General features: G+C 47.1%; 1 protein-coding gene across 1 annotated transcript; it reads left to right on the plus strand.

The window, feature by feature from the left end:
* The first annotated feature begins 244 nt into the window (after positions 1–244).
* Positions 245–7,961, plus strand: tufm (Tu translation elongation factor, mitochondrial). Its single transcript, XM_056287311.1, has 10 exons — positions 245–288; positions 1,343–1,389; positions 1,829–1,967; positions 2,154–2,320; positions 3,325–3,594; positions 3,942–4,074; positions 5,295–5,399; positions 6,527–6,678; positions 6,928–7,047; positions 7,308–7,961. Exons 1-10 carry the CDS (start codon positions 252–254, stop codon positions 7,476–7,478), a joined length of 1,341 nt encoding a protein of 446 aa, XP_056143286.1. The 5' UTR covers positions 245–251; the 3' UTR covers positions 7,479–7,961.
* Positions 7,962–13,128: the final 5,167 nt, after the last annotated feature.

Consider the following 13,128-nt stretch of genomic DNA (forward strand, 5'->3'; position numbering starts at 1 on the left):
CCACACACCTCTGTTTAAATCTGCACGGAGCGACAGTCGAAGGTTCAACACCTGTGCAAAGTTTAACACAAAAAGATCAAAATTAAAGTCTCCGCCGATGTAACCATGCCAACTGGGAAATGCCAAACACGCTATTCGCAGCGCACGTAGGGGAGCGCTGGCTCGTAGCGGGAACATTTCCGCCGGCCTGAAGATGTTTATCAGACATCTTGGCTTTTGTTGGACACCTTTGGCGTGCGCAGCAGACCAAGATGGCGGCGCTGGTGGGGCTACGTGCGTGTGTCTCGGGTAAACCTTTCGGTTTTCGGTAAAATGTGAAAACGTGCACGTTTCTTAGACCCTAGTTCGTGTTTGTGTGGACGTAGTCACCCTTTAGAGCAAATCCCCTGCGTCCGCGAGGCAGTGTTAAGGTTCAGGGGCAATGCGCTGAGAGCTAAGAGGATGCTGCGTCTGTCGCGCAAGGTCACGTTACCGCTGTGCTAGCTAGGCGCTAGTGAGAGCCATGCAGCTTATGATTAGGTTGGCTAGCTTTAGAGCCGCGGTGCAAGGTAGTAAGGGGGCTATGTGCAAGCCAAAAAAAAGAAAATCTCATATTTTCCATTTCTTAACTTTATACGCGTGTTCAACTCTTCCATGCTTACATGGCATGGCTGTCAGGCAGCTCGGCGCTGGTGAGCTTCACAATCTTCATAGCTTGACTCATTTTCCAAGTCAGCCTCTTAGTTTGGTGAGAGCTGTTGAATCAAGAGTTTGGGTGCAGTAATGTGACGTGGATAATCTCCACTGGCATGTGGATTAAGATGCACCGGTTTATTATAAACGGAAATGCCAGTAAATGAATGGGAAAAACCTCTGTCGGCCGGGGGTGGGGGTGGGGGGGTCAAGGCCGGGAATATAAAGTAACCAGTGGAAATGATCTCATAAAACTTGCAGAGGTGTAAAATCTTGGTTCGCTCAGACTATGAGAAACACAGGAATAATATTGCCACCCTTGATAGCAGTGCTTTTTTTTACCCAAAATCAGTAAAAAGGAAAAAGGTTCATCACAATATGTTAACAGCAGCAAAATATTCATTCATTCATTCATTCATTCATTATCCAAACCGCTTATCCTTGCTCGGTCACAAGGATGCTGGAGCCTTAGCCCAGCAGTCATTGAATGAATGAATGAACAATATCTTAACAACAGCAAAATATGTAATCCCTAAAGCTAATGAATAAAGCCATAAATTGGTGCATTATGTGTGAAAACATGGTTTGTATAAATGTTATGAATGACAGACAAATCGTTGCTTTATCAAGGTTATGCAACTCTAATATAGCTCTCATTCATACTCCTCAGCTCTCCAGGTTTCTTCACCAAGTCTCCTCCACAGCTCCTTTAAGCTGGTGAGTTTGTACACACATTTTGATCTTCATTACATTGGCCTACCTGATACGAATGCAAAGTTGCGTTAATTGTGAAGTGACACTATTGCAAATGACAAACTTCCGTCCGTCCATCCATTATCCGAACCGTTTATCCTGCTCTCAGGGTAGCAGGGATGCTGGAGCCTATTCCAGCAATCATTGGGCAGCAGGCGGGGAGACAAACTTGACTTAGTTTTGAATCAGAATCGTGTTTATTGGCCATGTAGGTGTGCACTTACTTACTTACTTACTTACTTACTTACTAATGGGAGCAGCCAAAAGTAGTAGGTGTGCACATACATGGAATTTGACTCCAGTTTTGTGGCTCTCTCAGTGTACTTAACATAGAATAACAACACAACAGTGTTGTTAGTTTTTAAATTAGTTGTTTTTATGATTTTAATTTTACCCCCTTTAGTGCGCTGTACCTCTGAATCGACGAACCTTTGCTGCGGAGGCGAAGAAGACCTTCTCCAGAGACAAGCCCCATGTGAACATCGGAACAATTGGTCATGTTGATCATGGCAAAACCACCCTGACTGCAGCCATAACTAAAGGTAGAGCAGCTAACCTCTTATGCACTCACAATGTGTGAAGCAATATTATAGCCTAGGGTCTAACTTTACTATTAGAGTTAGTTCATGGTGACTGAGCTTAATTGATTTAACAAGGTGGACAAAGGCAAGGTCAATTTTATTGTGTCTGATTTTTTTTGTTTGTGTGTGTCCTCTTTTGGTCCTTAGTGCTGGCTGATACAGGCGGTGCTCGCTATAAGAAGTATGAAGACATTGACAACGCTCCAGAGGAGAAAGCCAGGGGGATCACCATCAACGCCTCTCATGTAGAGTATACCACAGCCAACAGACACTACGCTCATACAGACTGTCCTGGCCATGCTGACTATGTCAAGGTATGTCCTTTTCTAGCGACGTTGCATGCTTGTCCAAGGTCTTCAGTAATAAGCTTCTTTTTTTTTTAATTGACACGATACCAATTCTTCCTAATTACCTCACTTAATGAAATGTGTGTGTGATTGTAAATTCAAAACAAAAATGGTATTTGACAGTTAATTGTAAGTTATCTAACTTGTACCTAATCACTCTCTTCAAGTGGAATGGACATAGTTCATTCTCTTCAAGTGAAATGATTTGCTGGCTTGCGAAATATGGTGGATTTCTTGTTTACTTTCAAGACTCATTCCCAAATATGCAATGTTTTGGGTTTGACACTGTTGCTGCCCAAGCCGACTCAAACGTAGATGTGAGTCGTGCATGCACACAGACTTAGATCGGGCAACGTTGGTCGACCAAGCTAGGGCGTGAATGGAGAGAGGGAGCAGCGATAGCGAGAAAGTTTTGAATCACCACAACCACAAGAGGTTCTTCATCATACACCCATAACTGTGCACAAAAAGAATTAGGTTGATAGGTCCACTGGTTTGCAAGATCAGCCACAGACAGATACACACATACATATGCAACCAAACATAATTTGCCTCCTCGCTACTCCCCCAGCTTCAGTGGCTTCCATATCCGCTGCTTCCTACTCTGTATGCTGGTAAGCAAAGTGCTTGTGTCCCACGTCCCTGCACTCAAAACACTTCATACTACCTGAACTTACATATACCATTTTGACTATGGGGCTTAAAATTGCATTATTATATAGCAGACTCTAAAATCCGGATCGGTCGTGGATTGGTAACGTCAGCCCAATATCCGAATATGTATGTGGTAGTTGTGAATTGATGTGGCTTGCCGAACATAGAAGACTTAAATTTAGCTTTGTACAACACACCACATAATTGACCAGTCAATACGTATACCCAAAAAAGTTTCGTTGCGCTGCTTTCCTCCACCCTCGAGTGTGAGTCGGCCTTAACCTCCCTCTCCTCCCCCTCTCCTGTCCTTTTTGCAGAACATGATTACAGGCACAGCACAGATGGACGGGTGCATCTTGGTTGTGGCAGCCACCGATGGCCAGATGCCTCAGACACGCGAACACCTCCTCCTCGCCAAGCAAATCGGCGTGGAGCACGTGGTCGTGTTCATCAATAAGGCCGACGCTGTTGAGGACAAGGAGATGCTGGATTTAGTGGAGCTGGAGATCCGTGAGCTGCTCACCGAGTTTGGCTACGATGGCGAGAACACACCCGTCGTCATTGGCTCTGCTCTCTGTGCGCTGGAGGTGAGGGGGAGGGTTGTGACTTGATTTGGGAATTCCAGTTTACCAATGATACGTTCAGCCGGTTAACTTCCACAACCAGTGACTTGTAAGTAAATTTCGCTGGGAAACTTGAGGACTTTTTTTTTTTTTCTCCCAAGGTCTTATGTTTTCATGAAAAAGTTACATCTTTCTATTGTGGAAGTATTCCCTTGGACAGTGTATATTATATTTACAGTGCGTGATTAAACACCATGTATGATTGGAATCATTGATTTTAGATCGGTAGAATGATTTTTCAGAGAATCTACAGAATCATCTGGAAATGATAGTCGTGTGTCTGACTGGTTTGTTTTTTGGCTCCCTCACAGAGCAGAGAGCCTGAGCTAGGAGTGAACGCAGTGTTGAAGTTGGTAGATACTGTGGATAACTTTATCCCACTGCCTAAGAGAGAGCTGGATAAACCTTTTCTGCTGCCCATTGAGGGTGTCTACTCTATACCAGGTAGAGCAAAGCAACTGAAATGCAACCAGCCCGTCCTTTGTACTCCTGTAACTAACTGGTGTGACTGAAACCGAAGTTAAGGGGCGGGGTTGTAGTTTGATTTCATGCCTTCATTTCTCTTTTGTACCCTTAATGTTGCTTTAAAGCTTCAGTCCTAAAGATTGTTGCTTTTGTTTTTCTTACTGACACCAGTGGTGATAGTGGTAACCACACTGGTCGTTGACAACTCTAAATCCCATAGGTCATTTCAACATGAAATGGTGCCACCAGTACTGTCATATCGGTTGGTGCCTTTCCCAATACTGAACTAAATGAAATATGGTTAAACCTGAATTTTAGCCACTGATAATAGTTTGGGGCACGGTGGCGCAGTGGTTAGCACGGTCGCCTCACAGCAGGAAAGTCCTGGGTTCGAGCACCGGGGTAGTCCAACCTTGGGGGTCATCCCGGGTCGTCCTCTCTGTGGAGTTTGCATGTTCTCCCCGTGTCTGCATGGGTTTCCTCCGGGGGCTCCGGTTTCCTCCCACAGTCCAAAGACATGTAGGTCAGGTGAATGTGTGGGCCCTGTGATGGCTTGGCAGCCTGTCCAGGGTGTCTCCCCGCCTGCCGCCCAATGACTGCTGGGATAGGCTCCAGCATCCCCGCGACCCTGAGAGCAGGATAAGCGGTATGGAGAGTGGAATGGAATGATATAGTATCTGTTGTTCAAGGTCTCCTATAAACCAAGTCTGCCATATCTGCTTTTTTGTCTCAAATTACGTCACTTCTTTAAACTTGCCACTCTCCACCTTACTCTTCTGCATTTGGCTGCTCCGCATTTGACTGTGCTGTATCATTTTCCTCTGGAAAGTGCTCCCTGACAGTAGCTGTTAACTTAAAAGTAGTACATGATTTGGATATTGGAGGGTTAGCCATTGTCATAAATATGGCAGCAATTTAAAGCATCAAAATTGTAAATCTTGGGCATTGTAGCTTTAAGGTGATTTTGTGTGTGTGTGTGTGTGTGTGTGTGTGTGTGTGTGTGTGTGTGTGTGTGTGTGTGTGTGTGTGTGTGTGTGTTACATGGTCACTATTACAAATTTGTGCATGTGTGAGACTAAAGCTATATGGCATTATAGCATCCAATTTGCTGTCCCATCCCACATGCAAAGATGGATCATGAAAGGTTGTCTTTGTCCCCCCTCTGACTTGGGCGTGCGTTTGACCCTCCTTGTTTCCAGGCAGAGGCACAGTCGTGTCAGGCACTTTGGAAAGGGGGACAATCAAGAAGGGAGATGACTGTGAATTCGTGGGGCACAATCGCGCCTTCAAGTCCGTGGTTACCGGTAAGTGAAGGAGAGGTACCGTAGATCGGACCGCCACTGTCGTTGAAATAGAACCAAAAGTTCTCAAAATGTGAAAAAACTTAACAGACTGTGAGAATATTAAACATCGATTTTACTCACCGCTGTTGATTTCACTGATGAAAAACACATTAAAAAATGTTACATAACCTACTATGTCCATGACAAAATGAGACAATAATGGCGTTTCTTCATCGTTTTGTATTTACAAGGTTGAGTTTGACTTTTGCAACCATTTTGTCGTTGCCTAACTTTTTGGTATAGTTTTCATGAAGACATTAATTTGCTGGTAGACCACATTGATTTAAAGACAAGTATGGTCATGACTCTCTACCTGTCATTTTGTACAAAGTTCGGTGAGAGCTGAACATTTGTTTAACTAGTTATCAGCTCACTCATCGTTGAAATGGACAAATTACATCTGTCAGACAGTCCATCAGCAAAATTGATACCGTTTCACCATTGACCCGCTGTGCTCCCAGTTCAAGCACCAAAAAACACTGGGGTAGCCAAGTTTGCCAATGTTACAGACTGTAGCCTGTACGGTTACACATGCAGGTACTTGCAAAGATTGAAACTTTAATCCCTTAAACAGATAACATGCTTAACTACAGGGTTTTGTACAGGAACCGTTTGTCAGTTAGACTCGCATAATCAAACCATATCAATAATAATAATATTATTCATGATAATAATGCATTTTATTTATATAGCGCTTTTCATCGTACTCAAACGCTTTACATACATTACATACATTAAAAGCAACACAATAAATCACACAGGGAAGCAAGTGTGAAGAGGTGATGAGTCCTGATTCATGACTTGAATGTGGGCAGATCGCAGCAGTCTCTGATGGGCTTGGGGAGGCAGTTCCAAGAGGAGGGGGCAGTGGGTCGAGAGGAGGGAGGCTGAGGTGGATCTGAGGGACCGAGAGGGTTGGTATGGGGAGAGGAGGTCGGTGAGGTGTGGGGGAGCCAGTTGGTGAAGGGCTTTATAAGTGAGAACCAGGATTTTGTAATTGATGCGGTGGGAGATGGGGAGCCAGTGGAGGTCTTTCGTTTGCAGTGTCATTCACTCACTCATCATTTTGTTTCTCCTGTCTGGTGTAGGCATCGAGATGTTCCACCAGTCTCTGGACAGGGCAGAAGCAGGAGACAATATGGGCGCTCTGGTCCGGGGCCTGAAGAGAGAGGATATGAGGAGGGGCATGGTGATGAGCAAACCAGGATCCATCATGCCACACCAGAAAGTCAAGGCCCAGGTCTGAAACCACAGCTTGTATTGTCTCTTCAGTTGTATAGAAGTAATATTATTATTGGGTATAAGTGTGAGGTAAATTGAATGAAAGCTGGCTTTATAAAGCAAAATAAAAATATGAAAGAAATTAAAACTACAGTACACCAAACTGTGGTTGTATTCTCACCCCAACAATATTTTCTGTTTCTGCTCAGTTGTGTGTGTGTGTGTGTGTGTGTGTGATGCTCACATTTCCCCCCTCTCCTCATGCCAGGTTTATGTTCTGAGTAAGGAAGAGGGGGGTAGACACAAGCCCTTCGTCACCAACTTCATGCCCGTCATGTTCTCTCTAACATGGGACATGGCCTGCAGAGTCACCCTGCCTTCGGAAAAAGTGAGTGTATTTTTTTTGGGGGGGGGGGGGGTTTTGTGGCAAGCGCCCGTGTTTAGTATTTTAAGGGTTTGTCTTTTACAAGTTAAACAGAGCCGCGGGCCTGGCGCTGTATGCGTCAAGCATTTCTGAAGGAATCGTCTGAAACGGACGGGTCCGTCGCCCGCCGCGTTGGGTTTCGAGGCCATTAGCGTGTGCACAGTAATTATAAAGAAGGGCAGTCGTGTAGCGTGGTAAACGAGCCGCTGATCTGATCCTACCAGGAAATGGTGATGCCAGGCGAAGACACCTCCCTGACGCTCACGCTCCGCCAGCCGATGGTTCTGGAGAAAGGCCAACGGTTCACTCTCCGAGACGGCAACAAAACCATCGGCACCGGCCTGGTTACAGACACCCTGCCCTTGTCGGAGGAGGACAATTTCAAGTGGGGCTGAAGGGAAAAGAGAGGGGTGGGTGGGCTGAGTCGGGGTGTCCGGGGGGGGGGGGGTGCGTCTGGTTGTGGAAAAATTGTGCTCAAATGTGGACAAATAAAAGTTACACACGCTACACACGAGCGAGCGCTCCGAATTGCATGGCCCCGTTGTGCGATTCCGTCTGACCAAAATACCGATGATGTTACGCTGAACATTGGCTTTCCGTGAAAGGGCCAGACTGTCGTTTATGTAATAAAATGTATCTAAATAAACTCGCCATTGTTTCTTTTGTTGTGTTGGAGTGTTAGCCGGTGAGCTAGCTAGTACGTGCTACACAGCCTGGCTTTATGTCTTACGCTTGCTGTATTTAGTGGATTCGGGTGTGCTGGTGTCTCTCGGTGTGGTCTTGATTAATGCAATTTTGTAATTTGTATTTTTTCCAATGTGGAAGGTGCAAAGCATCATTAAAAGCTGGGCGGCAAGCACAGGAAAAAAAAAATCAAGGATTATCCAGTTTGATTCTCGTTATTAGTTGCACACACACACGCACACAATCGGCTGATGATGTCGCCTGCTTTTTCGCGGCCCTTCAAATGTCCATGCGTCCTAGAAAGGAAGGTGGATATTCTCAAAACACTTGGTAAAATTCCTTCAAAATATTCAATATTTGGCTAAACCAAGTGATAATTGCTTCTGTTTCGTTTGTTTTTTTCCCCCCATTGGTGAAGTTGTACCTTTAAGTCTGTACTACTTCCTTTTCCACCACGTGAGGCCACACCAGCAGAAGATAGGCACGGAAATAGTTTCCCTTACACTGTGAAGACGAGGTTATCCAAACAGCAGGGACATTTTTGTGTAACGGTTTTACATCATTTATGTATCAGAAAATGTAACATGTTACAATATGATACAACATATTGTAACAATGCATCCATAATGCATTTCTCTCCTGCCAGTTTGTCTTGCCGTACAGGAGGATTGCACTTTGTGCACCAACTTCCCTCATGAGGGCAATAAAGGAGCGGCACTGGAAGGCAACCCAGTCACTACTCTCCAATATTTGTCTTTTTTTGCCCCTTTTTCTCCCCAATTGTGCTTGGCCAATTACACCACTCCTCTTCCCGAGCCGTCCCGGTCGCTGCTCCACCCCCCTCTGCCGATCCGGGGAGGGCTGCAGACTACCACATGCCTCCTCCCATACATGTGGAGTCACCAGCCGCTTCTTTTCACCTGACAGTGAGGAGTTTCTCCAGTGAGGATCAAGCTATCCCCCCCCAGTCCCCCCCCCCCGAACAGGCGCCCCGGCAGACCAGAGGAGGCGCTAGTGCAGCGACCAGGACACACACCCACGTCCGTCTTCCCACCCGCAGACACGGCCAATTGTGTCTGTAGGGACGCCTGACCCTACAGACACAGGGCGCCACGCCCTCCTTTCTCCTAGGCCTAGGATATGGTACTGCAAACAATTTATATCGATATATTAATATTCACTCATGCTGGTAAATAGCCTATTGTTTTCCCGCTGATGAAATATCCATCCATTATCCAAACCGCTTATCCTGCTCCCAGGGTCTCGGGGATGCTGCAGCCTATCCCAGCAGCCATTGGGCAGCAGGCGGGGAGACACCCTGGACAGGCCGCCAGGCCATCACAGGGCCCACACACACACACACACATACACCTAGGGACCTACATGTCTTTGGACTGTGGGAGGAAACCCACGTAGACACGGGGAGGACATGCAAACCCCATACAGAGGACGACCCGGGACGACCCCCAAGGCTGGACATGTACCCTGGTCTCTGCCAAATGACGGAAGCTAAGCAGGTATGGGCTTGGCTACTTCCTTGGGTGGAAGACCTCCGGGAAAACCGAGTTGCTGCCGGAAGTGGTGTTGGTGGGCCAGTAGGGGGCAGTCTTCCCTCTGGTCCTAATAAAAACAATAAATATCAACGTGTCTACTTATCCATGCACGTTACAGTATGTTTCTGCAGGAAATCCCCACTCGGTGTATGTTTATGTGTGAGTATTTGTGTCAGCAGCTCCCGTAATTGAACCGGCCGGCTGGTGTAATTAAATACGTGTACAGGAGGTAAGGCAGGGGCGGTTATTACTCCTATATGAGTGAAGTGCTCAGGTGGGCCATGAGCGCCGGCTCCATAGGCCAAGCAACCTAGAGGGAAACATGAGTGTGGATAGATAAAACTGATAGGCGCAAAAGACAATGCTGCGACAGGCCTATCAGCCTCACCCATTCACGTGTTTCATAATCCTCCACGATGGCCGTCTGTAGGGGTAACGCATGGCAAACGTATGAAATCTCACACTTGTGTCTTGAGCTTTATGTTTAAGTTCACAATCTAGTGCACATTTGGTCTAGCTCTATTCAGTTCTTGCTTTGTTCACATCCAAAGGAATTATGTCCTCAAATACACCTACTCAGCTCTGCGTCAGAGTCTGAAATCTGCACCAACATTGCTGGCACTCACCTATTGACAGCTTAGCTCCAATATCATATGACTATGAAATCTGTCTATCGGTCTGTCCTTCATTTATATGAATTCATCCTGGTAGCGCAGTGGTTAGCCCGGTTGCCTCACAGCAAGAAGGTCCTGGGTTCGAACCCTGGGGTAGTCCAACCTTGGGAGTGTGGGGGGGGGGGTCATCCCAGGTCGTCCTCTGTGTGGAGTTTGCATGTTCTCCCCGTGTCTGCGTGGGTTTCCTCTGGGTGCTCCGGTTTCCTCCCACAGTCCAAAGACATGTAGGTCAGGTGGATCGGCCGTACTAAATTGTCCCTAGGTGTGAATGTGTCGGCCCTGTGATGGACTGGCGGCCTGTGCAGGGTGTCTCTCCGCCTGCTGCCCAATGACAGCTGGGGTAGGCTCCAGCATCCCTGCGACCCTAAGTGGGATAAGCGGCTTGGATAATGGATGGATGCATGGAATTCATCCTGTTGGCCACTGGGCAGCTTCACTCAGCCAAGTGAATGGACGTTGTTGGAAGGGGAAGTGGGGAAATCAAGCCGGCGATCATCTGACCCCAACCTCGCCTCTAAACTTCCATGTAAGATACGACACATTAATAATGTGAATATTCTCGGAAAATGGTAGGAGTAAAACGAGGAGCAGTCTAGGGAGAGAAAACTGTGTAAAGAATACACGAGTGGATGGAGATGGCAAGATGGCTGGCTTGATTTATGCCGTCGTGATTCGAGGTCAGCTCTCCGGTGAGCAAGGAAGTTTAGCGCGAAGGAGGGCGTGCCTCAAGTTAGTGTATGTGGCTGTCAGCAGTTGCCGCAAGCAACATTCCCCCTGACCCTTCTTCTCACCCCTGTGGTTGGGGTGAGGGGTCCTGCCAGTCAGCGTGTGGTGCCCTCCTCTGCAGGCAGTAGATAAAGTACAAGTACAGCCAACTCGGGGGATTAGGGCCCAACCTTCTGATCGTGCCACATCGCTGGGGCCGTCCTATCGGCTGCCCCCCACCCACCCACCCTCCACCTCTCGGCAGATGAGGGCCCACCGGCAAAGGCCCGAGCGGCTGCAGCTAAGGGAACATCTTGGCTTTAAACAGCCCACTCTCTGAGCCGGGGGAGTGACTCTCCCTGCCTTTTTCATCCTCCAACACTGCGAGGTGGGCGGTGAGCGCACAGTTTTATCCTCGGCACTCCTGCCATGAAACGCCGCCACCCCTCCCAGCTCACAGAAGGAACGACGGTTCACGAAAAAGTAACACCGCAGTCGGCATGGGGACCACAGTCTAACCGGGGGCTGTCACGTCAGCTGTCATGACGTCGCCAGAATCCACATCCCGACACATGTCCCGTTCTGCCTTGGCGGGTCGTGCTGGCTGGTGACTGAATGACAAGCGTGGGCAGCACGAACTTCGTTGTTGATGGAGGGGCAGCACTGACTCATAGCGTCAGTGTTGGGAGGACGTCACCAGTCGCAGCATTACAGTACTCCCCCCCCCCTTTTTTTTTTGCAGTGTCCTCAGCCGTCGTTTACATGTGTGGAAAACCTCTTCGCGTTTAGATGTATAAAATACACTACACCAAGATGTCTAAATATACAATGCATCCGGAAAGTATTCACACCCCTTCACTTTCCCCACATTGTGTTATGTTACAACCTTATTCCAAAATGGATTAAATTCCTTTTTTTTCTCATCAATCTACACGCAATACCCCATAATGACAAAGTGAAAAAGGTTTTGTAGAAATTTTTGCAAATTTATTAAAAATAAAAAACTGAAATATTGCATGTACATAAGTATTCACACCCTTTACTCAGTACTTGGTTGAGGCACTCTTGGCAGCGATTACAGCCTCAAGTCTTCTTGGGTAAGAAGCTACAAGCTTGGCACACCTATATTTGGGGTATTTCTCCCATTCTTCTCTGCAGATCCTCTCGAGCTCTGTAAGGTTAGTTGGGGAGCGTCGCTGCACAGCTATTTTCAGGTCTTTCCAGAGATGTTCAATGGGGTTCAAGTCTGGGCTCTGGCTGGGCCACTCAAGGACATTCACAGACTTGTCCCGAAGCCACTCCTTCATTGTCTTGGCTGTGTGATTAGGGTCGTTGTCGTGTGGAAAGGTAAACCTTCGCCCCAGTCTGAGGTCCTGAGCGCTGTGGAGCAGGTTTTCATCAAGGATCTCTCTGTACTTTGCTCCATCCATCTTTCCCTCGATCCTGACTAGTCTCCCAGTTCCTGCCACTGAAAAACATCCCCACAGCATGATGCTGCCACCACCATGCTTCACTGTAGGGATGGTATTAGCAAGGTGATGAGAGGTGCCTGGTTTCCTCCAGACGTGACGTTTGGCATTCAGGCCAAAGAGTTCAATCTTGGTTTCATCAGACCAGAGAATCTCGTTTCTCATGGTCTGAGAGTCCTTTAGGTGCTTTCTGGCAAACTCCAAGCGGGCTGTCATGTGCCTTTTACTGAGCAGAGGCTTCCGTCTGGCCACTCTACCATAAAGGCCTGATTGGTGGAGTGCTGCAGAGATGGTTGCCCTTCTGGAAGGTTCTCCCATCTCCACAGAGGAACGCTGGAGCTCTGTCAGAGTGACCATCGGGTTCTTGGTCACCTCCCTGACCAAGGCCCTTCTCCCCCTATTGCTCAGTTTGGCTGGGCAGCCAGCTCTAGGAAGAGTCCTGGTGGATCCAAACTTCTTCCATTTACGAATGATGAAGACCACTGTGCTCTTCGGGACCTTCAAAGCTGTAGAATTTTTTTTGTACCCTTCCCCAGATCTGTGCCTCGATACAATCCTGTCTCGGAGGTCCACCGACAATTCCTTTGACTTCGTGGCTTGGTTTCTGCTCTGACATGCACTCTCAACAGCGGGACCTTATATAGACGGGTGTATGCCTTTCCAACTCATGCCCGATCAATTGAATTTACTATGGGTGGACTCCAATCAAGATGTAGAAACATCTCAAGGATGATCAGTGGAAACAGGATGAACCTGAGCTCAATTTTGAGTGTCATAGCAAAGGGTGTGAATACTTATGTACATGCAATATTTCAGTTTTTTATTTTTAATAAATTTGCAAAAATTTCTACAAAACCTTCTTCACTTTGTCATTATGGGGTATTGTGTGTAGATCGATGAGAAAAAAAAGGAATTTAATCCATTTTGGAATCAGGCTGTAACATAACAAAATGTGGGGAA

This window comes from Lampris incognitus, chromosome 10, assembly GCF_029633865.1.
Source record: "Lampris incognitus isolate fLamInc1 chromosome 10, fLamInc1.hap2, whole genome shotgun sequence".
NCBI lineage: Eukaryota > Metazoa > Chordata > Actinopteri > Lampriformes > Lampridae > Lampris > Lampris incognitus.

Excerpts from the sequence above, each read along its gene's own strand:
- tufm (XM_056287311.1), top strand. The coding sequence starts at position 252 with ATGGCGGCGCTGGTGGGGCTACGTGCGTGTGTCTCGG. Across the intron at positions 289-1,342 it reads GCTACGTGCGTGTGTCTCGG|CTCTCCAGGTTTCTTCACCA; the intron begins GTAAACCTTTCG and ends CATACTCCTCAG. Across the intron at positions 7,048-7,307 it reads TCACCCTGCCTTCGGAAAAA|GAAATGGTGATGCCAGGCGA; the intron begins GTGAGTGTATTT and ends TGATCCTACCAG.